The sequence below is a fragment of the Osmerus eperlanus genome, chromosome 16, assembly GCF_963692335.1.
Source record: "Osmerus eperlanus chromosome 16, fOsmEpe2.1, whole genome shotgun sequence".
In the NCBI taxonomy this organism is placed as follows: domain Eukaryota; kingdom Metazoa; phylum Chordata; class Actinopteri; order Osmeriformes; family Osmeridae; genus Osmerus; species Osmerus eperlanus.
In genome coordinates, this window is record NC_085033.1 from 13475563 (window position 1) to 13502472 (window position 26910).

General features: G+C 46.2%; 1 protein-coding gene across 1 annotated transcript in view; it reads left to right on the forward strand.

Annotated features, from left to right (window-relative positions):
• Positions 1-665: 665 nt before the first annotated feature.
• myo10 (myosin X) overlaps positions 666-26910 on the forward strand; it is an 82063-nt gene continuing 55818 nt past the window's right edge. Inside the window, exons 1-2 of the mRNA XM_062480506.1 lie at positions 666-1048; positions 24696-24794. Coding sequence (XP_062336490.1) covers positions 1028-1048; positions 24696-24794 — 120 coding nt within the window. The 5' untranslated portion in view covers positions 666-1027. The remainder of the gene's footprint in view (positions 1049-24695; positions 24795-26910) is intronic.

A 26910-nucleotide genomic window follows, 5' to 3' on the forward strand; every position in this document is an offset into this window, starting at 1 on the left:
AGACACCTTGGAGAAATTCAATTAGGCCTAGATAAGACGTTTCGACAAAGTTTCTACTCTTATACTCCGTGGAAAAAAACAACAGGTTTAAGGAGAAGGCTTTGTAAGTGCATGCTATTAACTAATCATTATCTGATTTAACTTGAATGGTGCCCTTCGGGACTGCTCCTCCCCTACCCTGTAATTTGTGAAATACTCATTAGACCTATGGCATCTCATAGGTCGTAAGTGGAAGAATATTCTATTTCGGAGATCGTTTCCCAAAGGAACTCTGAGCTTTAACACCATAGAGGGACTTCTTATAGTAACACTTTTTAATGAGAAAGAAGTGGAAGAAATTCAACTACACATGATTATTAAATATTCGGATAAAAGCATGACTGTCATCAATATCCGAGTAGCCTATGAATTAGCGCGTGCTTATTTCGCTTCTTTTTTTAAAACTGGAACATCAACGTCTATTTAGCTATTTTTAATGAGGTGTTTTCTTTGAGGATGAGACGCCCTGTTGTTTCAGGGATAGGGGTTCAAATTCCTCTCGAGACAGCAGGCGGAGTAAGAGAGGCTGTCCCTGAGATTAGCCTTCCATACCACGTCAAACTGTGCCTGCTGGGTGGAGCTACGGTATCTACCGGTGGAGTCGCTCCAAACTTGGCTCGCCACTTATACTTAACTTGAGCACGTTTGACTATTTACGAACGTGTGCATGACCGGCAGACCAAGTGCCCAGCGCCCAGCAATTGGTGAGAACACAAATTGCTAGAGCGCCACTACAGTCGCGTTTTTTTTAGAGGAGAACCGAAGTCATCGCTCTCTGAAGATTCTATGGACATATGGTGTTTTGCCACAACTGTAATCCATTTAAACAAAAGGCTTGAACAGCACATTCGTCCAGCTCCTTGTCCCGAAACCTCAGCTCTTCTTCAACATGGACTAAAACTATTGTCAATTCCAGCGCTCTGAACACACACATGCATTTGATGCGCTATTTGCATACACCGATCCGTGAGGATTAACATCAAGGGCAATGGACAATTTTTTTACTGAGGTAAGTTGCATCTAAACTTAAGCTCGCAAAACAAAAAAGTAATAGCGTGCATTGTAACTGGTTAATCATTGTCAATTCGATTTTGTGAAGTGTAAAACATGTTCACACACAAACTACCTTCCCTGTTATACTATGCTCTACATTAAAAAATATATATATTTCAATACATTGACCACTGGCCATTGAGATGTGGGAAATGCAGCGGTGTTAGTGCAGTTTGGAGTCGTTCCAAGTAGAACTGTGGCATTTCCGTACCTTTTTTCAAGTTTCCTCTGAGAAGAGGTCCCCTTATATTGCTAAAAATAGCTGCAAAGTATATAGGAAACCTACATAAGTGGGGGAAGCTGTCTATGAACACGGAATTGGCTCACAATGGCAACTTGTTGATGTATAAACACCATACAGGTATATAACTGCACGTACCAAGAAGACAATGTTGATTGAGGAATGTATTATAATGACATTCTCATGTCTTTAACGTTGTAACTTTTAGAATACAGTATGTTTTAATCTAAGTGTGTTTTGTATGTTAAGCAGTACATTTGACCTGTGTTATTACTCCAACAACTGCTTTAGATGCATGTTTTTTTCTTTAAAGCAAAAACTATGACTGAAACTTATCGAAACTATGGTTTTCATCACATATTGCAAAGGAAATGCTGCTGTCTGCAACTAATTGACAAGGAAGGAATGAATGAACCAGGAACGTGAACTGTGTTGAAAGCAGACAGTTTGATCCGTGAAACCTGTATGACGTCCTCTTCCACTCCCTCCCAATGATGCGGGTGCTACACCTGAGAGAGTTGTTCCATGAGTCACACCCCAAGCCTGCCATCTCAGGCCCTGTCAGTTACCGCTTGGCAGTTGGGAAAGACCACTTTTGTCTACTTCTGGTAGCCAACCACAGTATCCTCCAGCCGGCCTGTCTTTGTTGACACAGCCAGAGTCAGACGGTTCATATCTGTCAGTGCTGTCGGTTGAACAGGCTTGTGTTTATTTGAACTAGCTGAGCTAGGGGGTGGTCTCTTCTCAAGGTAACGCAAGTCAAACCCGGCTCCACCTATCAGGAACAAGGCTCCCTGGCTCCACCTATCAGGAGCCAGGCTACCTGGCATGTCTAATCACACTAGTCTCGTTACTCAGTCTGAAGTCTGCCTCTAAACTGCCTAGGGAGTAGGTAGGTTTCACTCTCTGGAGCTGATCAGAGGTCAGTTTGGCTGGAGGACCAAGCACCTTGTCTATCACCTTAAACCACGAGGAAGTACAGAGTGAAGTAGAATTTTTGTTTCCACAAAAATGTTCAGGAGCAAGAACATTCATCCTGTGAAATACTGCATTCTTGAACGCAGCTTTATCGGTTGTTTGCTGTTCCCACAGCCCCCAAACTGTCTGCATTTGTCATTAGTAGCATTGAAAATAACAGCCCAATAATGACCATTCACAGAGATGCCACAACAAATTATGGATTAACCCCACATCATATCCAAACGTGTTTTTATATCACTCTCATAAAGACGACAGCTATTTTGGAGTTTAAGAGTTCCCCTCTTTCTCGCTTTTGGCTCGTTTTAAGAGTGAAACACAATACCTGTGAAACAGCTAGATGGAATTTCTAAACGTTGCAGGTTCGTCGTTTTGAGCTGTTCCGTCCTTGTCCTCTAACCCGCTGAGAGGGGGCAGGCCTGGTCCTGGTTCGAGCTTGCTCAGTCTGCAGTTTCTTTATGCCACGACTTCTTGAATTCATTACAAAAGGCGTAATCAGTTCATAAGAGTTTCCTTTTGTAACGGGTTGAAGGGATTGTGTGTGTGTGTGTGTGTGTGTGTGTGTGTGTGTGTGTGTGTGTGTGTGTGTGTGTGTGTGTGTGTGTGTGTGTGTGTGTGTGTGTGTGTGTGTGTGTGTGTGTGTGTGTGTGTGTGTGTGTGTGTGTGTGTGTGTGTGTGTGTGTGTGTGTGTGTGTGTGTGTGAGTGTGTGAGAGAGAGACACAAAGGGGAAAAGAGAAAGTGTGGATGTGCATGAGTTTAAATGACAGCTCTTGGTGTCGGCCATGTACTTTAGGTGATTGAATGGACAAAAAAAAACTCACTTTATGACGTGTGTATCAGATTTCATCCTTCATTAAAGAGCATGTACTTTGTACCTAAACAAGAAAAAAAGGAAAAACTTCCAGACAGCTTGGCTTCCCATGAAAAATGACTGCTGGCTCATTTAAAACCTTTTTACACCACTCCTGAAATAACACCTACTCAAGGAGGTAGACATATTGGATCTACGCCAGAACAGTCTGCAATGTATCTGAAGCCAGTTTCTTTACACTGAACCCCACAGTATGTAGGGCACCAGAGCAACTATGGCTGTGAACAAAAATTAAACCAGACCCAATCCTGCATTTCCTGTGGACTGATTGAACCGTGACTGTTTACATACCACAGGATTCGGCGCTGACGTTTTCAGATACAGCGACATGTGCTTGACCTGTAGAGACCTGCACATCCCAAACCACAACAATGGTCCTAACATTTCTGAAGTCTTTTATCTTTTTAATTTGTATGGTAATCCCTGATTATGAAATCATGATGTAAGTCTCCCTGTCACCTAGATAACGGCCCCATCACAGCTTTCCGGTGCAGCTTGGTGAACCGTGCTTCTGAGTGGTTTGCCTGTGTGTAACCCTGATTGAATCTGTTTAGGTTTGACCCTGAAAGGTCATCGTTAGGATTTAAGGACGTTAATATGACTCATGTTAGCAGCTTTTATCGAAATGGTCAGTTTCTTGGTGCGCTCTGGGAATGACTGTGGAATACAAACAACTTTCCCTCTGTGAAGAAGAAAACCCTCTTTGAAACCCCAAACTATAGGTTCCTGCCTGGCTGAACTTTAGAGAAACAGTTAGTTCGGTCTCGCTCTCGTTTTCTCCTTCCTCCTTCTGTGGGGCTTTCTGAAAAGACTCTACTTCCTGCCGGATTGCTGTTAACATTCCGCAGGGCTCTGAAACTTCTTAACCTTCTGACACTGTTGGGCTCACATCCACATATGCAGCTATACTGTATAGATTCGGCCTCCACGTCCACTTCATTGGATTGGATGATATTTTTACAGGGGTGAATTCGCATACTGGGTTTCCTTGACCCTGTTTTGCATGTTACGGTCATTGTGAAACAATAGATTACAATCTTGCAGTGTGCATCTTTTTTGTTTTCACTACAGAGGCTAATAATCAAGTCTTACTGAACACACTGGCAACACATCTCTCTATCTATACAGTACACCCGCAGTTTGACAGAAACATGAATCTAGTTGTACGTGATGTCATTTCCTCTTTTAAAACAAAATGTAGGCAATGAATCAAACTCATCAAAGGCAAGAGACGTTAGGACCACCTGACACTAATACCTCAGAGTCCTGCTGGGCTTGAGGCCCACACAGTCTTAACTGGTCAATTAAAAACAGGCATAAAAGCGTCGATCAGATTTATGATCAGTAACATGGTGTCCCCTTAGCAGCAAAGACTTTTGAGCAGAACCATGTTTTAATCTTGGTGTTTTTCTTTTAACCTTGTCTTTATTCTTAGTGGTCTCTGAACAAGTTTTAGTGTTCTTGATGTATTGCGAGGTGTTAAAGGAGAAGTAATAAAACGGTGTCTGATTCGTAGTCGGAATTGAGCTCTCTTCTGGTGCCTTTCATACATGTAGCATGACGTCGGACCCTTTCCTTCTCTTGCTAATGGTGAGTTTCTGAAGGTAGATTTTTTTTTATAGGTTACTGATTTGTTAGCTTAATGACTTTATCGTTTGCTTTTTGTTTTATACCTGTACCAGCTGTGCTAAATCTGTCTTTCAATCATACACACACACACACAAGACATACTAACACACACACACACACAAATACTGGCAGAATAGCAATGCTCTCTCTCTCTCTCTCTCTCTCTCTCTCTCTCTCTCTCTCTCTCTCTCTCACTCTCACTCTCACTCTCACTCTCACTCTCACTCTCACTCTCACTCTCACTCTCACTCTCACTCTCACTCACACTCACACTCACACACACACCTGTAGAGGGATTGTGAGATAACACCTGTTTCCTTCCCTAAGTGCAGCGTGTGAACACAGTCTCTATCCAGAACTCTGTCAGGGCTGCTAGAACCAGAACAGCGGTGTGTAACTGGACAACACTAGGAGGGACGACCCTCACTAAAAACGTTATTTTCTATCGCCGCCCCCAAAATCTAATAGGCAAAATCAATTTGACTTTCAACGTATACAAATATCCGTTGAATAGGCCTCCATCACAGATTGGTTTTGCCGGATCCCCCAGTGAGAAACTGTGCAGACAGTCACTTCCTGATGAACGCAGAGAAACACACACACACACACACACGATGCACAGCCGCACAAAGACACAACACATGTCTCGGTAGGAACAACAGAATGGTCGACAACAAAAACAAACCTCAATTTCCACTAATTATCTCTTCATCCTGTAGTCTCCTATTACTCTGCAGAGAGAGCCACTCAGATAGGAATGATGAAGCAGTGCTTTTGAGAGAAAGGTTTAACCCAGGTCATTAGGACTTATGTTAGAGGATTGGGATTAATGTGGGTACTTATCATCTCTGTTGGCCTGGACCCATGTTGGGTGTAGTTGTCCATTGGATTAAACTGGCGGGTTAGGTGGCATTTTAACTGACAGGCTTTGAGACATAGGCCAAGTGACTTACCAGTGGCTAGTTTATCTCGGAAACACTGTGTTTTCACAGTGTGCTGAGGTAAAACAAACCCACAGTGAATGAGCGATGGGTCTGTCCCCCAAAATAGAGATGGAATCACTGTATGCCTCTGTCACTTCCATGGTCCTGCTTAGGGACAACAGTCTGGGCATTCACTGTGACTTTCTGTCTGGGCACTCACACACAGTCACAGTCTGACTGCTGACTGGTCTGTGTGCTTGATTTTCATAACCGTTTGAAACGATGATGTCACTCAAAGGAAGTCTGGCACAGAAGAAATTAGATGGAAAGCACTTCCTGACTGGTGAAACCCAGTCTCTCTAAACACAAAGTGGTCCCTCAAGCATACAAGAGAGAGAGGAAGAGAAGATTGTTGTTAGATTTGACAGTCTACTTATTCCTGCTCTGATAACGTCGGTTTGAAACAAACGCCGCCAATTAGTCCTCAGTCTCGTTTCCAGGCTGTGTTTTAGCCAGGTGCGGGGATTGTAGATGGAAGAAACAACAGTTATTTTCGTCCGGTTGTTGGTCAAGGGAAATATGCAAACCGTAACCTTAATACAAAACATAGAGTAGTAGTAACTTGAAAGACATTCTGCTTAAGTTTTTGCCATGAGAGCCTGAGTCACAGTATCACTGATTTTAATGAGTTTATAGAGCGTGTCGGTTCAGATTATCTACTCTTTAAAAGGCAACACTCTCTGACATTTGCCCTCCTTGAGGATACTGTACCACAGTATTTCATTTTTATAAGGGACATTTACTAGTTGTGCTGTACTGCAGATAGAATGATGAGTCAGGACTGGTCTGGAAAATAAACCGTTTGAGTTTTTTAGTATTTGTGTGTCAGCTGGGGTAAGTCCTTTAAAATTGCACGCATACCTCTACCCATAGCTCCATTCAGCAGCCAACGTTCAAGTTACTTGACACACTTCCAAAAAAGTCATCAGATGATCTTAAAAGCTGAGAGGATTGGATCCCAGTTTACTCTTTTTCTCATCATCACCGGCACACACACAGACACAAAACAAATATCTTTATCTCTTCAACCTCAAAGCCAGGGATAGTACACCACAGGGATAGTACACCACAGGGATAGTACACCACAGGGGCGATTCTAGGATCAGACCTTTAGGGGTGCTCAGCCCCCAATGAGAATGTGACATGAATACAGTGCCTTGCAAAAGTGTTAAACCCCCTTGCTAATAAATCCCTAATTTCACTGGATAACAATTAATCATCAAAATATTGAATGAATTAAAAAACTAAGGATGTCCCTTTCTTCATGAACTACCAGCATCAAATGATAATAAACAATAATATATATCTTTTTTTTATTATTATTATAATTTGTAGGGGTGCTGAGATGAAATGTAGGGGTGCTTGAGCACCCCTAAAAAGGGTCTAAAAAATCGCCACTGGTACACCAGAAATAAAACGTTGATCAGATGTCCTCAGAGCAACAAAAAAGGTTGTTGAAAAGGTTACAACACCAAATGAACAGAGAGAATGTATATAGCACTTAAGTAGGGAAAGAATATGGAGTTTGTCTCTCCTGGGGTTTTTTTGGCAGAAAGTTTCATCCACAATCCAGTAATGGACTCATCTAAACCTTTGACCACTTAGAAACATCTGAGTATGTTCATCCCATGGTGGACTATCCCTCCCTTTATTGTGTTCTCCCAAACCCTCCTGTTCAGTTTGAGCTCCCGGTGTATAACAACCTTTGTAACAAGGATGTCTGTTGTTTCAGTTCGAAGAAAGCCAGAGAGGGAAGCCAGTATTTACTCTGCTGCCCTCCTCCTCCATTCTCTCCCTCCTCCTCTCCACCCCTCCTCTCCTCCCTCCTCCTCCTCTCCACCCCTCCTCTCCTCCCTCCTCCTCCTCTCCACCCCTCCTCTCCTCCCTCCTCCTCCTCTCCACCCCTCCTCTCCTCCCTCCTCCTCCTGTCCACCCCTCCTCTCCACACCCTCTCCTCTCCCACCCCCTCCTCCCCTCCTCCTGTGTTTGCCCTCTGCTACGGGTTGGCTAACTGTGGGCGTCCACGCCAGGGGACCACAGCTGGGCAGCACATGGTAACCCTGGCCCCAGCTGCCAGTCTGTAACATAGACACACACACACACACACATACATGCTCACAGACAAACAAACCGTACATGCACACACACACACACACACACACATACATGCTCACAGACAAACACACCGTACATGCACACACACACACACTCATACATGCTCACAGACAAACACACCGTACACACACACACACACACATACATGCTCACAGACAAACACACCGTACACACACACACACACACATACATGCTCACAGACAAACAAACCGTACACACACACACACACACATACATGCTCACAGACAAACACACCGTACACACACACACACATACATGCTCACAGACAAACACACCGTACACACACACACACACACATACATGCTCACAGACAAACAAACCGTACATGCACACACACACACACACACACACACACATGCTCACAGACAAACACACCGTACACACACACACACACACATACATGCTCACAGACAAACACACCGTACATGCACACACACACACACTCATACATGCTCACAGACAAACACACCGTACACACACACACACACATACATGCTCACAGACAAACACACTGTACATGCACACACACACACATACATGCTCACAGACAAACACACCGTACACACACACACACACACACACACATGCTCACAGACAAACACACCGTACACACACACACACACATACATGCACACACACATACAAATACTCAATTGTACACACAAATATGCACACACAGACATATCCACATTCATAGACACACACACACACACACACTAATAGACACACATACCGTCACTCGCGGGGAAAAAGTAGGTCAGGTAGCCTTTTGAGTGAGGGGCCACTGTGTTGCTCAGTGAGGGGAGTTTTGTCATCTCCTTCACAGGCTACAATGGTCTTTACTGGTGCGTCCAGACAACACTTTGTGCCGTCCAGTAGTTCACAGGACGACGAGCTACTGTTGTTCACAGGACGGCCATTAGAGACCAAGACCAGACTTTGTAGAGTCTTCGTGAAGTCTCACAAACCCAGATGAAACTCTGGCTGCTAGATTTAAACTGGGATGGGGTTCAGCATTCTTTTTCACTCCAGGGTTTTGATATTCCACACAACTGGGGGGGGGGGAACATTTGTTTCTGTTCTGCTCGACAGAACGTTACAAGGAACCGTCATCCTCTTCTGTATGTAGAACAAGCTTCTAGTTCCCATTGCAATTCTCTCTGTATCTGGAAAATAACAGACCTGGCCTAAGTCGCTTTACAAACAGGGGCAGCAAAGACAAATAGTTTACTGTAGAAACGTGTTTAAAAAACGACTATGAGACTTAAAGGAACCATTAGACGCTGCTTCACCACTTATTAACCCATACAACCATATTCATTAACCATGTATCATTGTGGATGTTGATGGATAGCTCACATGAGATCTCCACTGTGTCAATGCAGACATCCGATTCAGCAGTCTAAGCGTTAGGTAATGGTTAATACATGACTGGTCTGATGGATTATTGATCCGAATCTTAAAGACGAGGGTCAGTTCAGAAGCATACTGTACTGTCAATACAGGTCACAATCAATTGTCTGTAAACTATAAGGAGGCTGTAGAGGTGAGCGCACAATAAGAGGAGGCTCTCTCTGTTACTGCAGTCAAGCAAGAGTTATTTTGACCTTTGGCACGTACACCTACACACCTTATTCAAGATCCTGCTCACACACACACAAACGACACGCACACACCTAACAATGACCCAGACAGTCACTCACCAGTCACTTTCTGTGAACACACCCACTGTCCAAACACGTGTACACACACACACGCGTCAGGTTTAGTCACCCGTTGAAAGTGCACACCCTGGATGGACACACAATCCTACTCTGGTTTCTATGGAGGCTACACGAAGTGGCTGCCAAGAAAAAAACGCCTGACCAAAAGAAAAAAAAAAATTTGCAGAAAAAATGTGTCAGATGTGCTTGCCCCGCAAGCACATCTGAGACTGCAGCCTGGGTTTGTGGTGTTCACTGTTGTTTTGTTCCCAAAACCCCAAAACCAACTGACAACTGCTTCCTGGTTCCAAATAACTAATTGGGATGAGAGAGAAAACCAAGATGGCCACCTCTCCATGAAGGATCTCTTCTGAAGAGCATGGAGGCCATGTCTTGTGACATCAGTAAACAGAAATGCACGCAAGGGTTTTATCCTCACTTCAAAGCCATATTTGATAGGATTATTTTTCAAATCTCTCTCCAAACAAGTTGATCCTTCTCTCTCGTACAGGACGAGCATGTTTATGTTTTAGTTGGGGGTGGTAACCATGGCTGGGAACTTGTTTGTTCCCTTTTGTTTCATGTGGTAGTCAGGAATTATGAAGCCAGAAACTTCTCCACCTCCTCCCAGTGGTCTAGAAGCTTCTTCTCCAGATCAAATGTCGATGTAGAACTGACAGTTAGGAGTATCTGATAAGGTAGTGTAACACATACATTTATTATTTTCTTTGTTTTCCTGCCATAGTCATGTGTTGATCTTACACAGCTGTGAAAAGCTGAGTCATCAATACCTCGTTCAGGTTGATGTTTTGACAGAAAGGTAGCCTTGAGTCAAAACCCTGTGCTCACGCAGTGGTCTGCAGGAGGCTGTAACTGGCCCTGCTGTGAACAGACACGGTGGCACCCTGCCTTGCTCTGTCTCCTCACAGCAAGAAGGCCCTGTGATCATGTGATCAGCCCTGTGATGATGTGATCAGCCATCAGCCCTGTGATCATGTGATCAGCCCTGTGATGATGTGATCAGCCCTGTGATCTTGTGATCAGCCCTGTGATCATGTCATCAGCCATCAGCCCTGTGATCATGTGATCAGCCCAGTGATCATGTGATCAGCCCTGTGATCATGTGATCAGCCCAGTGATCATGTGATCAGCCCTGTGATCATGTGATCAGCCCTGTGATCATGTGATCAGGTAGGCCGTCTCCCTGGCCTTTCTGTGTGTGGAGATTTCAACTTCTCTCCATCCTCACAAGAGTTTCCTCCACAAAGAACCCCCTCAAAAAGCATGCAGAACAGATCGCTCTCCTGCTTATGTCGTTGGCCAGGCGTGAGGTGAGCACTTGGACTTGGCCCACGGTCGATATGCCCGATCACTGCTCCTGGCTTCCCTCGGGGGAAGGAGAACAGGAAGAGAAAGAGTTTTAGCGGTGGAAACTCGAGTGTGTGTGTGTGTGTGTAGCCACTCCCTGCATGCATGTGTGTGGCAAATGAAGGTTTCTCCTTCAAATTGCCAGGGTGTAATGATCCTTCTGAAAGCCCAAGGTTAGAAGCTAGAAGAAGCCTAAACATCTGTTTTCTCCATTACCCCTAATTCTAAAACGAGACTTTTGTCGTCTCCGAACAGTCGGGGGGATTAGCTACATGCACATTCCATGTTGTTTTAAGGACTCGCTCCATTGTTAGTTTGGACCCCTGAGTGGGGTTTTTAACGTTGAGTGTTGCTTGTGAGATTTTGAATTGTGCTTTTAAATGGAGCACTCACAACTTCCTTTCAAAAGGAGGAGGGGGGGGGGGGCGCTGTTTCCTCCATTTCGGACTCTTGAGCAAACAAGAGGAAAACATTCACATTCAACACGCTGGTTTGAACCTAAAGTACCCATAGAACCATGACACATTGAAAGAAAAAACCTCCTCATGCATTTTATAAAGAAAGACTAAATATGACCTCGATAAATCCCAGTACAACTGTGGAAAGGGGAGGCAGACCCCTTCACGTGTGCCCTGTGCAGACCATTAGACGAGAGACCATTCTGATGGTGATGAAGACCTAGGTGCTTCAAGGTCTCTTTTTTCCCCCTCTTTCTTCATGTGTACGGAGAACATGACTGACTCATGAAATCACTATCCAAGGCATTGTGAAAGTCATCAGCATGTTAAACAGTGACAGCCATTCATTCCTTCTATTTTGAATACCGAGTTCTATTGGAGCGTTAGGGATTGAGATTGTGACTCATAGAGACTCATCCTCAAAGCTCCAAACCCCAAAATTCCAGTCTTTCAACGTTCAGCTGATGATCTGGTGTTAGGAAATGTGTCCAGTGACACATTCGTTATTTGTCTCCTGCGTAGGATACAATCAGAAGAGGGACTGTATTTGTTCACTGGAGGGAATATGGTATCTAACTGTCAATAAACGTTAGAAACCACAATTTGAACGGAACGAAAACAGGGGTTTGGTAATTGTTAGGAACCAAACTGCTTTGGTGTTTTGCAGAGCGATACTGTGCCCCCCTCTGGGCAGTGAGTCAGTCACAACACTTTCAAAACCAAGCCTACTGACTGGGAGAGCTGTTCAAGTACGTTTGGACTGAAAATTATTATAAAGAAAGGGATTGCTGATTCAGCGTTTATAATCTGATAGTTGAAAGTAATTAAAAAGGGGCCAATCAAATAACTACAAGGAACCAATGATGCCTGGAGGGGGGGGGGGGGGGGTGCGGGGGGGGGGGGGGGGGGTGGCAAGATAGAAGCACTCGAACATGTTTCAACATCCCCGAAACGTAGTCTGTCCAAGTACACACGTAATTTCTCCCCGACTGGCTAAAATCCACAGTACCTGTGGCATTCCACAACTGGTTTCACACAGGGCCGATAATCGAAAGTGTCTTCGAGGTGCACGTTGACACAAGGGTGAGCCGTTGCCATGGTGTCGTCAGCAGTCGAGCATGACACGTTGGACGGTGTGATTCCAGAACTTGAGAAAGTAAACATTCTGGAAGGGTCATAATAAGGGAGAACAGTCATTCCAACTGGTGTTTGTACAAAGGAGCTGATGCTAATGCTTTTACTTAACATAAATCACATTGGGAACTATTCACTGGAACTGTGAAAACTGTGTTTTATGAGAAAAACATGTGATATAAGCTTTGGAAGCCAGGTTGTTTTCCAGTAAAACAATTATGAGGAATTGTTTTATATATCATTAATAAAAATTGTACGGACAGTTACAAAGTACAACCCCCTTGTTTAGTGCAAACATCCATAATCTCACAAAGAAAGCCTTTAACAACAGTCACAAACACCCGTTTCAGCTTTCAGAGTAGAAGCGGATGAGCATGTGCCTTTTCTCCCACAGTCGCCCTCATAAAGGAGCGAATGTTTGTGTTCCCCGTTTGCACTTTCCCCATCCAACTATCAGATGTTAGAGGTCACAAGGAAAAATCACAAGGAAACACCCTGCAGCTGCACTTCTCTGCACACAACTCCAGCACCACCAGCTCCACACACCCTCCAGCTCCACCACCAGCTCCACACACCCTCCAGCACCACCACCACCTCCACACACCCTCCAGCACCACCACCACCTCCACACACCCTCCAGCTCCACCACCAGCTCCACACACCCTCCAGCCCCACCACCTCCACACACCCTCCAGCCCCACCACCTCCACACACCCTCCAGCCCCACCACCAGCTCCACACACCCTCCAGCACCACCACCACCTCCACACACCCTCCAGCACCACCACCACCTCCACACACCCTCCAGCTCCACCACCAGCTCCACACACCCTCCAGCCCCACCACCTCCACACACCCTCCAGCCCCACCACCTCCACACACCCTCCAGCTCCACCACCAGCTCCACACACACTCCAGCTCCACCACCAGCTCCACACACCCTCCAGCCCCACCACCTCCACACACCCTCCAGCCCCACCACCTCCACACACCCTCCAGCTCCACCAGCTCCACACACCCTCCAGCTCCACCACCTCCACACACCCTCCAGCTCCACCACCAGCTCCACACACCCTCCAGCCCCACCACCTCCACACACCCTCCAGCCCCACCAGCTCCACACACACTCCAGCTCCACCACCAGCTCCACACACACTCCAGCTCCACCACCAGCTCCACACACACTCCAGCCCCACCACCTCCACACACCCTCCAGCCCCACCACCTCCACACACCCTCCAGCTCCACCACCAGCTCCACACACACTCCAGCCCCACCACCTCCACACACCCTCCAGCTCCACCACCAGCTCCACACACACTCCAGCCCCACCACCTCCACACACCCTCCAGCTCCACCACCAGCTCCACACACCCTCCAGCCCCACCACCTCCACACACCCTCCAGCTCCACCACCAGCTCCACACACCCTCCAGCCCCACCACCTCCACACACCCTCCAGCTCCACCACCAGCTCCACACACCCTCCAGCTCCACCACCAGCTCCACACACCCTCCAGCCCCACCACCTCCACACACCCTCCAGCACCACCAGCTCCACACACCCTCCAGCCCCACCACCTCCACACACCCTCCAGCTCCACCACCAGCTCCACACACCCTCCAGCTCCACCACCAGCTCCACACACCCTCCAGCCCCACCACCTCCACACACCCTCCAGCACCACCAGCTCCACACACCCTCCAGCCCCACCAGCTCCACACACCCTCCAGCCCCACCACCAGCTCCACACACCCTCCAGCCCCACCACCTCCACACACCCTCCAGCTCCACCACCAGCTCCACACACACTCCAGCTCCACCACCAGCTCCACACACCCTCCAGCCCCACCACCTCCACACACCCTCCAGCTCCACCACCTCCACACACCCTCCAGCTCCACCAGCTCCACACACCCTCCAGCTCCACCACCTCCACACACCCTCCAGCTCCACCAGCTCCACACACCCTCCAGCTCCACCACCTCCACACACCCTCCAGCCCCACCAGCTCCACACACCCTCCAGCTCCACCAGCTCCACACACCCTCCAGCTCCACCAGCTCCACACACCCTCCAGCCCCACCACCTCCACACACCCTCCAGCTCCACCAGCTCCACACACCCTCCAGCTCCACCAGCTCCACACACCCTCCAGCTCCACCAGCTCCACACACCCTCCAGCTCCACCAGCTCCACACACCCTCCAGCTCCACACACTCTCCAGCTCCACACACATCTCCAGCTTCACCACCTCTGCAACAATCCCTCTGCAAGTAGCCCTGCCACACAGCACTGCTGAGAAGAGGTGGGTGGTCTTTGGTCCTGTGTCTGTATCAAGCCAAAGGGACACACGCATGACTTCAACACCTTTAGGGACTGCTGTTTCCAAAAGGGCGTGAGCTGTTTGGAATGATCTCCTGATCAAAACAACAGAGTTAGGTCATCGGCATCTGCTTCCTGTGTTGTTGGTGGGCGGGGAGCAGAGTAGCTTCTACATGTTCATTTAGTCATTTAGCAGACGCTCTTATCCAGAGCGACTTACAGTAAGTACAGGGACATTCCCCCGAGGCAAGTAGGGTGAAGTGCCTTGCCCAAGGACACAACGTCATTTGGCACAGCCGGGGAATCGAACTGGCAACCTTCAGATTACTAGCCCGCTTCCCTAACCGCTCAGCCACCTGACTCCCTAGCTAGCTACCCCTTCATCCCTCCTCCCCGCCCTCTCTGAAACCGGAGCACGGTGAGTGACGTGACCTTTGCCCTCCCAAACCTTGACTGTGTTAATAATTCTAACTTGGCATGTGTTTCATCTGTGGATGAGCTTAGTACACAGTTCCAAAACATCTGGTACTCAAGAAAGGTTTGTTACAAAACTGTAATTTTAAACCGAGTCAAAATGTCTGTTTGTGCCTTCGCACTCCAACAGTTCAGGGCTCCGAATTATCTGTATTGATCCACTAGGGGAAACTTGTTTTTTGCAGCCAGGTTTCACATAAGGACGGAATACAAAGGATGACATCAGCAACAACTTCAACACAATAAAAATCTCAGGACAAGAGCCGGATAATAGATATTTGTGATCAAGTTGTTCCACAGCTTAAACAGGGACGGCCCTGCTCAAATTCCAGGTCCTCACCTTCTAGATCTCTACAGCCGTGCTGTTTGAGGGACGTACAGCTCCAACATAAACAGGGTTCCTGTTAAACGTTGACCGTTTCAAAGTCAAGTCCCGCGTCTAAATATACTCCGACCACAAGACTTCTGAGCAGACAAATGTAGCTCGCATTGAAGTCATCAGTTTTTAAATAAGGTACCGGATATGATGTCAATGCCAAGAACCCTGTGAACCTTAGGGGAACGGTCCTAAGGTACCCTCCCACGTGTAACATGTCTAAAGTTGTAATTGCAGAACTCTGCATGTGCTAGACACCAAATATAGATTTTAGAACATATAACTTCAACAGCTGCTTTTGTCTACAGAGACAAACAAACAAAACACATAGAAAGTGCAGCAGAAGATCAAGGATCAAAAGTGCTTTGTTCTAACAGTGTTTCGGCAGTGATGCGCATGATAATTAAAAAGGGATTGACGCAAAGTTATGCGTCAATCCCTTTTTAATTGTCTATATATATATATATATATAGCCTTACAGCCCTGACAACTTCCAATATTGGAAGTTGTCAGGGGCTGTAAGGCTTCGCGTAAATCAGGTAACAGCAGTTCCTGTATCGCCAGAAACTGGTTACTAATCCTCCTGACAAGCCTTGGGTTCCCTGAGAACTGAACAGGAGGTTGTCGGGGCAGGTTGTTCATGGTACAGTGATCTGCTGTCTGTTTTGATTTGAATCTGCTATAACCTTTGCTTCACCTCATCCACTTTCTCAATACTCTCCCTCTCTCACCTTGAAAAAAGACACCTTCGCTCTGACTGGAACCTCCCCCCGCCATGAGCCCTTCGGTGAATGTGTAGGCATGCAGCTTTCTGGTTAAACCAGTGCATTCAACTAAATAGATTTGTTATTCCTGCAATGCATAAACATTGTATGGCTCTTCAGGGTATGCATGTTTGTGTGTGTGTGTATGCCTACATCCAAATCTAATATTAAATCACCCTCATCCTTTCCTCCACTATACTCCAGCACCACCAACACTCTCTACAACATTGCCTGTACTGTCAGAAGCACATTCACCCACCACAAAACCTTTAACCAGCAACCTCCTGACTCCCACAATGCACTTCCCGACTTGTCCCCACAATGCCAGGCTGGTCAAGGTATGAAAGCCTTTTTACAGGCAGAAATACAAATATGATATTTTCTGTAGTATGAGAGCCCAAATGTGCCAATTGCCACATTTATGGATTTATTTTTTATTTTTTGGCTGAGCGGTTGGACCCAAGTAACAGAAGTTCTAAAATGCTGACACACTCACACACATGGTTTGAGTTAAAACAGGGTTATGTTCAAACTTCTGAAATACTGGAGTTTTGTGCTTCAACAACAAGCCTAAGGAACATAATTAGGATGTGATCGCCTCATGTTTGGCTTTGCCTGTGGTCTGTTACCACATCAAGGCATAAAAATAAGATTTTTCTTTTGTAAAATCACACTTTTGAGTAATTGACGAGGGTAAACGTTTAATGATTTATGTTTTTGCCACGTTTGTTGTATTTGTAGCTCTTCTTTTGCTTCAAACCAGAAAAAGTAAATTTCCCTCAAGAACACTTTTCCTGTTGTAGGTTACACCTCTGCTGTGATTGGACACTCTCTAGACCAGGACAAGACTCACAGATGTTCAGAATCATAACATATCCCTCAGCATCAAAGGTCTTAATGGTCGACTAGTAAATGCTGACGTAGCATTCTCGTTTGTCCTCGGCGATACTTGGCTCGCATCACCGCACTCCCTCGCTCTCCCTCGCACTCCCTCGCTCTCCCTCGCACTCCCTCGCTCTCCTTCGCACTCTCTCGCACTCCCTCGCTCTCCCTCGCTCTTCCTCGCTCTCCCTCGCTCTCCCTCACTCTCCGTTCATATTTCAAACAGCGATAAGGGGGGAAAAAGCGCCCAAACACTCAAGACTGAGCAAAAACACGTTCTCATAGATGTAAAAATAACCTGAAGCCCTTACTTGTTTGGCCCAGGGTGGTTAAGTGGTATCTAACATCTTATTAGGGGGCATTAGGGACTGGAAACTCCACAAGGGCAAGCGGGCATGATGCAGCAGTTGCTAGGGCAGATGGTTAATATTTATTATTGTTAGTGAGAGTTGTACTTGTGAGAATGCATGAGCTCGGCTAGAGGATGACTTTGGTAAGCTGTGTACCGTCCCTGGCCCTGGAGCCAACAGGCCGTGGAGCCAAGGTGTGGGTGGATGTGGGGAGGGAAGGCAGGTGTGTGTGTGAATGTGGGGAGGAAGGCAGGTGTGTGTGTGAATGTGGGGAGGAAGGCAGGTGTGGGTGTAGGTAGAACATAGGTGGAGTTTTTGTTCTTTCAGTAGGGTGGGGTTAGGGTTAGGACTGTCTGCAGTTACAGTAAATACTCTTGACGTTGCTTGACAAGTAGAAGAATTCAGTCTTTTTGAAGCTTGTCTTGTTTTCTCAGCTTTAGAACAGAAATGTTTTCAGAACCAGAATTCTGTAAATTGAATTTACTGTGAATTCTGTAAATGTTTTAGGATAGTATGGGGTTTTAGAGAGGTGGAAGTGGAAATACCCCATTCTGAAATACCAAATTCATGACAGAAAACGCCAACTAGATTTCTTCATGTGGACATCATGATGCTGACTGTATTATTAGTTTGTCTGTCTGTTTCCAGTGCATCTGGTTAGTATAACGCAGCAACGGGTTCCTGTGGCAGGGGTAGGTGGACTAAAGTCTTTTAAAACTAGTCATTAGCTATTTTTATGTTCCACTGGTTCTTGGTGTACCTCCATCTCCACTCACCACATAATAAGAGTGACTGTGAGAGTGTGTGGGGGATGGGGGGGTCACAGTTGTGGTAGTTCTTGTATGGTTGTGTACATCTGTGTGTGTGTGTATGCAGGCATGTTTTCCCACACATCCCACAGTCAACATACAGAGAGATAAGTTCCCATAAGCTTCAATCCATGCCCTAGTGTGTCCAATCATTCAAGTCCAAACAACCTTTGTGTGTCAGCTCCAGCTTATTGGTGCTCAACACAGGCTGTGAGAGTGGATGGGTTTGTGCTGCATGCTGGCAAAAGGTTCAAGGTCAATTTGCACCAGTATGCAGACATCCTTTAGGCTGGCTTTAGCGGCCTGTTTTTCGCTCCAGGCTTTTTGCCGTCCTGTGTTTCCATCAGACTGCCAGAAGACCATTTCTGTAAACGAACTGTACCCCGAAGGCACAAATTCCTTTGTTACTCGAAAAGTAGGCATGAAATTTGCCCTGAAACAGTTTGAGGTTTGGGGGACAGGGATGGGTGTAAATCTTTTCCTCAGAGTTTGTGAGCTCTTGTAATTTTTACCCTTCAGGGCTGATTTACGGTGCTCTGAACCTCGCACTGTCCTAGCCTCCTTCTACGGGAAGCGCCTCCAGACAAATTAGTAGTCTGTTTTTTTTAGAGGAAAAACGTTAGGAAAAAAAGTTACAAACTGGAGTCATTGGAAATATCTATAATTTGGGTATTGTAAGTAACAAGACTGGGCTTCAAAGTTTTTTAAACGAATACTTCTTCAGTTGTTTATGCGTTCTCAGACACTATTGGCTGTAGTCATCACATTCAAACACAAAGTCAAGCGGCAATCATTTCCAACGAAACCTTATGTTGAACTGTTTACTTTTGAACGCTGTTAAAAAAAAAAACGCTTCCCTTTAAATGTTAATTATTAATCCGCTGAATCTGTGGCGCTGGTCTTATCTTTAGGACGAATAAAAGGGCTCTCAATTACCTTTAATGAATTTCAGGGGGAAATAAAACATGATGAGGAAGACAGAAAGATTGTTAAGATAAATTACACAATAATAGGTAGTAGGAAAACGAATTTAAAGCGCCCGCGCATTTCAAAAGGCAGACGATATTGCGGAGTTTGGGGTGGACGTAAATATAGTTCTCGTTATAGTTCTCGCTATCGTCCTTGGTATGAACGGGTCTTAACTCAGTACTGGGAATATTCTGTCTGACGTTTCTGCTCAGACAGAAGGGCCTGTCATTGCAGTCAGACAACCGTCTGTCTTCGCCTCCATCTACAGGAAATGCTTCCAGACAAATGCTTTCGTCTTTTCGTTTTTTTCGTCCCTTGACAACATGCAAAAAGTAGACCTCTTCAGTGTAAAATACCAGTTTGCTGCTAGACTGTGGTTAAGAGGGGAGTAGGTCTTCTGACAGCATGCTTTGAGTGAGAGGACATGATTAGGTTGTGTATCTTGTACAAACAAGCAGAAGATGATCTGTTCCACACGGTTGACCACGAGGAACGTGTTTTCTGGCCGTGAGGCGAACCGTTGACCACATTTGTACACATAGATAGATGGGAGAGGGGGTATATGTATCAGTTGAAATACGATTGAATCGCCAGTTGGACTCCTATCATGCGGAGAATACTAAACACAATCTATTTTGAATAAAAGCTGACTTGCCAATGTTTTATAGAGACGTTCATTCAAGTGAAAAAGATACGGATGACAACTGAACCTCTGAGTTTTTAAGTGGTGAACAATTTGTCTTTGAAAAAATGTACTCAGAATTAACAGGAAAACGTCTTTAGAGTAAGTCGGCTACAGTAAAAAAAAAACGGTTCTCTGAGCTGCCTTAACATTGCGGTGCTTGTTACAGAGTCTTACTCAGCACTAGTTGTATATTAAATGTTTATTTGAAGACAGTGCCCACACACACACACACGTCACATAAGACACATAGTATAGAATCAAACCCGGCCAACTGGATGACTACTGTTTCAGACATTCTCACACACACACACGCTCACACACTACCAGCTGTGTCGACCAGCTATTCTGCTTAGCACAGACCAATAGCGCCAGTTGTTTCTGCTCACTGTGTTACCCAGGGGCACAGACTTTCCCATTAACTGCTATTCATTTAGACGGAGGAGACGGCCACCGTGGCACACAATACTCTGGTTGTTGCTGGGGAGGAAGTGGCAACTCTCCCCAGGACAGCTGCTCAGATCCAGACAAGGCGATGGAATCACAGCCCGCCGCGCCACCAGCATCCCCTGAAGGAGCGTCAGCCACAGACGTTGTGTGTGTGTTTGTGTATGTGGGTGTTTTTTTTGTGTGTGTGTGTGGTGTTGGGGATTGAGCCTGCAATCCAGGGGAAGGGTCAGTGGCTTGGTTTTGGCTGACTGACATGAAGACTGTGTTCTCAGAGCAGGGGGGGGGGGGGGTTGTGTTGATGTTGTGGTTTCTGACTGGGAGAGAAGTCAGGCTGGGAACAGGTCAATGCTACTCCAGGGAAGCACTCGCACGTGGCTGGACGCCACGGCTAAAGCTGTCTGTACGAGGGGGATGCGCTACAGGCCGGGAGCTGTCTGTGTGTGGCTGTACAGCATCACCGTGCAAGGATCTTAGACCTGGCTTAAAGAAAACTTCAATTGAAGTTACGCCTCTGAATCGTTCTTTTCCCAGATAGGATAACCCTTTACTTCTGCGCAATAGCTGTCTGTTTAGCATGCTGTGGGATGCATGCTGTGAGATGCGGAAAGAGTTGTTCCATTCTGCGAGGGTGGTTTACCCAGACCTTTGTGAGACACTAAGAGGCGCTGATATAGGATCTGGAATATAAGCCTCCACTGGTGCAACAGCTGGTCCTGGATTCTCCAGGACAAGGCTCTTAGTTAGTCTTCTCTCTCTTCCCCTCTCCCTCTCTCGATCCCTCTTTCTCTCTTTCTCGGTGTCTCTCTTTCTCGATCCCTCCCTCCCTCTCCACCTTTCCCTGTCTCTCTTTCTCGATCCCTCCCTCCCTCTCCACCTTTCCCTATCTCCCTTTCTCGATCCTTCTCTCTCTCTCTCTCTCTCTCTCTCTCTCTCTCTCTCTCTCTCTCTCTCTCTCTCTCTCTCTCTCACACTCTCTCTCTCTCCCTCTCTCTCTCTCACACTCTCTCTCTCTCCCTCTCTCTCCCTCTTCCTCCCTCTGTTCCACCTCCCTCTGCTAGAATACAACTCAGCTGTGTACTGATCATATTTAATGGCTTCCTCTCCTGGTCTCTCTGGTAAAACTACCGCTTCACATGGGGATCGTCCTGCTGTTACGGGTGCCGTGAGTGAGGGGAGGGGTGGGGGAGGAGGTGGAGGAAAGGAGGCGATTCGGAGCTGTGGCGTGGAGCCAAAGTTTGAGGAACGGTGGCTGGTGGGCCGTGGGATGAAGGGGTGAGGAAGGATTAAGGAGGGAGAGACAATGAGGTAGTGTGCCACCATGGGATGTGTCCTTCTCTCTCTCTCCCCAGAGTGGAGGGGGGGGGGGGGCAGTCGGCACACGCCCATCACAAAGAAAGAAGAGGGAGGACAAGAGCTAATGTGCTGTAATGGTAGCCTGCAAATGTTGTCGTTTGGACATGACTGACTTTCAAAGGGTGTTCTGGGGCCCCTGGCTCCCTGTAAGGGGGGATGGGAGGGGTGGGGGAGGGGCAAACGCCAACCCCCCACCCCCACCCTAAGACAGGCGTCAAATTATTCTGACTACGCTTTGCACATCAGGAATGCCCATATGGTCTTGGCTGCCCAGCAGCACTCGCAAATCTTTTGTTTCATCACAATAGAACATGTCCCTTTGTGATAAAACATTTATGAACATCATGGTTTTGTGTGACCATGACATCACAATACTTTTTTTTTTTCTTCTTCCTGACATTCTGACTTTGAGTTTCACTCTTTTGTGATGTCACAAAAGCCCCAGCTCCTTTATGACATTTTCAACTCAGTCCTTATTGAATAAAACATGGCATTTCCAATCTATTTTGCTACCGTTTATTATTTACACAAATATACCTTAAAGATAACATCTGGTAATTGAATGAAGCTGTCAGCATAATATTACTAAATTTTTACAAATATATATATTTTTTTCTGCGGGGCCATCTAAACAGAAGTGACATTCACTGGAAAGCAGTTTCTTTGAATGAGACGAGTAAAGGAAACTCTCAGGATTCTCAGGTCAAAAGATGAGTTCCTTTATGAGTTTCCTCTGCGAGTCAGATTGATCTCTCCCCAGGTGATCCCACGTTCTTTTGAACGTGTGTGTTTTCTCTCTTCAGCGGGAGACTGCCCTGGGTTTACAACAACACACTGTTCTCCATTGATGTACTGCTGACAAGGCAGACCTGCCTTTTAGGTGGTGTGTGTGTGTGTGTGTGTCTGTGTGTGCGTGTGTGTGTGTGTGTGTACCCAAGTGCGTATGTGTGTGTAAAAAGAGCCTTACCTTGCGCGTGCACGTCCCTCCCTTACACTGAGGGACGTGCACGCGCGTCCCTCAGTGTAAACTCTCTCTCTTAAGGACTCCCGTTATGTAGGTGCCTGTTTCAGAAAAATCTAATCTGAGTTGCTCATAATGTAGGGCAAATGGTTCAAAGGTCCAATATGTGCTCGGTTCAGAGCCCATATTGGACCCCTCCCCCCCCCCCCCCCCTCCTTACCTTAGCCAGTCCAGCCTTCAAACAGTCAGTATGTTTTCTCCATTAGCATTAGCCTGTCACGCTAATGAACGCGCGCACATATGGCTTTGTATTTAAGAGGCCCTCTTGGTTATATGGATTTGCAGCTTTTCATAGAATAAAAAAAAAAGAGGGGGGGGGGGGATAGTTCACAATTGCCCTCCAGAAGCTACTCTCTTCAAGGGCTGTTGAGATTAGCTGGTCAAGAATGAGGACCTGAGCCAAAAAATCTAGATGAAAGAAAGATATTGTGTGATTCTGACTTCCTTGCTGATAGCAGCTATGTGAGATAAGTGGACCTCCAGTAGGTTGGACTGAGGGCAGTGGACAACTCTGGCATAAGTACTGTGGCTTAGATAGATTAGTGCTCTTGCTGGTAGTATGCATAGTTCTGGCCTGAAGAGAATGTTCTTAAAACCAAATTGAGCGTTATTATTATGTAATATATATATCGTGAACATGATCGACATCGATCAATAGCCTAGTAAAAAATAATAATTCAACAAACATTTTTGGCCATCTCGCCCAGTCCTAACGTAACCCAACTTTGCTTAGCCTGAGCAAACGTGCAGCTGCAGCCAATGGGAAAGTTACAGCAACTTAACAACACTCAAACGTTCAGGTCAAGTGGAAGGATAAAGGGTTTTTCTGGAGAGAAGTTCCGTTCCAATTGTCTACGGGCACTAAAGAAGGAGTCGGGTGGCTGAGCGGTTAGAGGATCGGGCTAGTAATCCGAAGGTCGCTGGTTCGATTCCCGGCTGTGTCAAATGACGTTGTGTCCTTGGGCAAGGCACTTCACCTTACTTGCCTCGGGGGAATGTCCCTGTACTTACTGTAAGACGCTCTGGATAAGAGCGTCTGCTAAATGACTAAATGTAAATGAAGTGTAAAGAACCTCAATAAACATGGTTTACCAGCCCCTTGAGTTTGCTAAGCTAAAGCATGTCCACAGGTAGCAAATCCTTGTAACCCGACGCCGCTATACAATGGACAGCTGTGACCCTATTGGCAGTGGAGAGGTCAACACCATGGCGACACCATGGCAACTGCATGGAGGTTAATGCAGCTGTGTGTCAAAAGCTATTCTTCATCAATGGTTGTCATAGCAATGGAGTTTTAGGACAATGAGCATGGCATGTGAGTGGTTCAAGAGTTCAGGGGAACAAAACTGTCAACAAGCAATAACCTTCTCAGACTTGACTGTACATAAATAAGTATAATCTTACACTAGCTGCTTCTCATGTGATGAGAACAGAAAATACTGGGTGTACGTGACATTCTTTCACAATCTGTTTCACAGTTTGTTTTCGCCATTAGTATGTGTTTTAACCATTGAGTTGTACTTCACCAAATATTCAATTCGGCAGCTCTAATCATAGATAACGCGTTGGTATCGATGAGTTCCATAATACATTTTCAGTTTGTTTCTCCTCACAGCATGTTGAGTAAAGGTGTGTCTGTTTGCAGGGCGCCCGTGTTTGGCTTCGGGAGGATGAGCTGTACCTTCCCAGCACCGTGTCGTCCTGCACCGGAGGGGTGGTGGTGTTTGCCACGGACTACGGACAGGTAAGACTCTTCTTACATTTACATTCAGTCATTTAGCAGACGCTTTTATCCAGAGCGACTTACAGTAAGTACAGGGACATTCCCTCCCGAGGCAAGTAGGGTGAAGTGCCTTGCCCAAGGACACGTCATTTTTCTCGGCCAGGAATCGAACCGGCAACCTTCTGATTAATAGCCCGATTCCCGATACAGTCTTTAAATACGGTGGAAACAGTCAACACGTGCCTCTTCTCAAACAGTAAATAACGAACACAGCAAAACCTCAAAACTGAGAATGTTCTCGTCCCCTTTTTGGTTGTCAGAATCACGTTAGGTGTGATTTGTGATTAAAAATACTGACTTCACTCGGATAGTTCAAGATCGTTGTCCAGTGTCCCTTAGAATCCATCGCTCACTCTTTGTCAAGCCGGCTTTTCACGCTTTCCTTTTTACTGACTGAGGGTTTGGTGTTACCTTATGAAGAGGTGTAATCCTGGACCCAGCTGGTTCTACATCTTTAACACTCTTTAGGGGCATTACCAACACCTCTGTGTTTTGTCGTGTGCTTTTGGTAGCAGGGGACTTTTACACTTTCCCTTTTTCATCCATGAAATAAACACCTTTTGGTGTTTGTTTTTTTTGGAAAGTTGTTGAGCCTGACTGGTTTGAAGTTTTTTTTGTATAATTTTTTTGTTCCTAACTAATCTTGTACCTATCTAAAGTTGAAGAAACACATTTCATCATATAGATATATAGAAATCTCATCACATTACCACAGAAACGTAGCACAGATTCTTGAGACGCATTGTTGGGGGTTGAGCGAGTGACGGTGAGTCAGAGACATGGCCAAAGCCCAGCTTGTGAACACTGTAAGCGTATGAGAGATTATAATGTTTGTCTTGAGCGAGTCATTGTCCAGGAGATCTGCTAACACTCATGCACTGCAGATTAGGGTTAATGCACATTCTTATCTCTTCCTTCCCTTCAGTGTCAGAAACTACCTTTGACCTGCCGGATGCAACATGCGCTGAACCTTCTTCCCTGCTAGCACTGGCAGGACACTTACTCATGCGATGAATTGAATTCGAATTGCGGTTTGCGTTTCCTTGTTAGCTGGGATTTGAGTTCAGACAAGGGTAGAATTATTGAACAGTTTTAAAGGAGATTCTCCAAGGTTTTCTTTTGGCCTCCAGTTAAAGTTTAATTCACGCACATACTAAAATAAACGTTGTCATACGGTTTTACCTTTTAATTCAGCCTTGGATCCAAACTCCATAATAGGGTATCACTGGCTCCACCAATCCGTTGAAGAGCTTTCACTGTCTGACCCTTGTTGACAAGCAGAGAGGTTTAGTTCTTGGCTGTTCAGTAAACAGTGGCTTAAACTAAACAAGTTTACTACAACTCTCAGTTCATCTATATTCTAGTCGGGGGTGGAGGTAGTTTTATGGAGATTTAGTGATCCATATCCCCCCCCCCCCCCCCATCATCCCAGACAACAGAAAGGTGTACAGCCATAGGATCAAAGCAGCTCCCAGACTCTACTGTCAAAACCCATCTAGCCCAAAGAGGCATCAATCACACTAATCGTTCATAAAGGCTAGATTTCCAGACAGGGTGGTATTACTGTGGTAGAAAGGCGATCCAGAAGCTCATTCAGAGCCTGTAATGACATGATTGGAGTGGGGGGGGAGGGTCGAGGGGGGCAAGGGGGGACTACAGGTATTAATCCCACTGTTGTGGAAGGCCTTATCTAATCAGCGAGGGGCGGAGGGAGGAGGGGGGAGTTTAGTTGCCTGGCAGTCGCCTGTTCCTCTTGTGCTCTGCGGGTTATCTGAGAGGCCGAACACCTGTTTGCTGGTCCTGCTGGATGGAAGAAGGGCCGGCAGACAGCAGGTGATGTCCTTTGTGAGGAAAGCTGGCTGCAGTGGGGGAGGTTTGTTGTACCCCAGCACACAACCTCAGCGTGTGTCTGTGTCTTACCTTAACCTGTGGGGGGTTTTAGAGAGATGGGGGGGGCTCCCATTTGCCATGGAAACTGTCAGAGTTTGTCCAATAGCACAGTAGGATAAGTTGGTCGTGGTCTCTGATGGTATTTTGTAAGTGTGCAGCAGGTAGAGTAGACCCTTACCTTTATCAG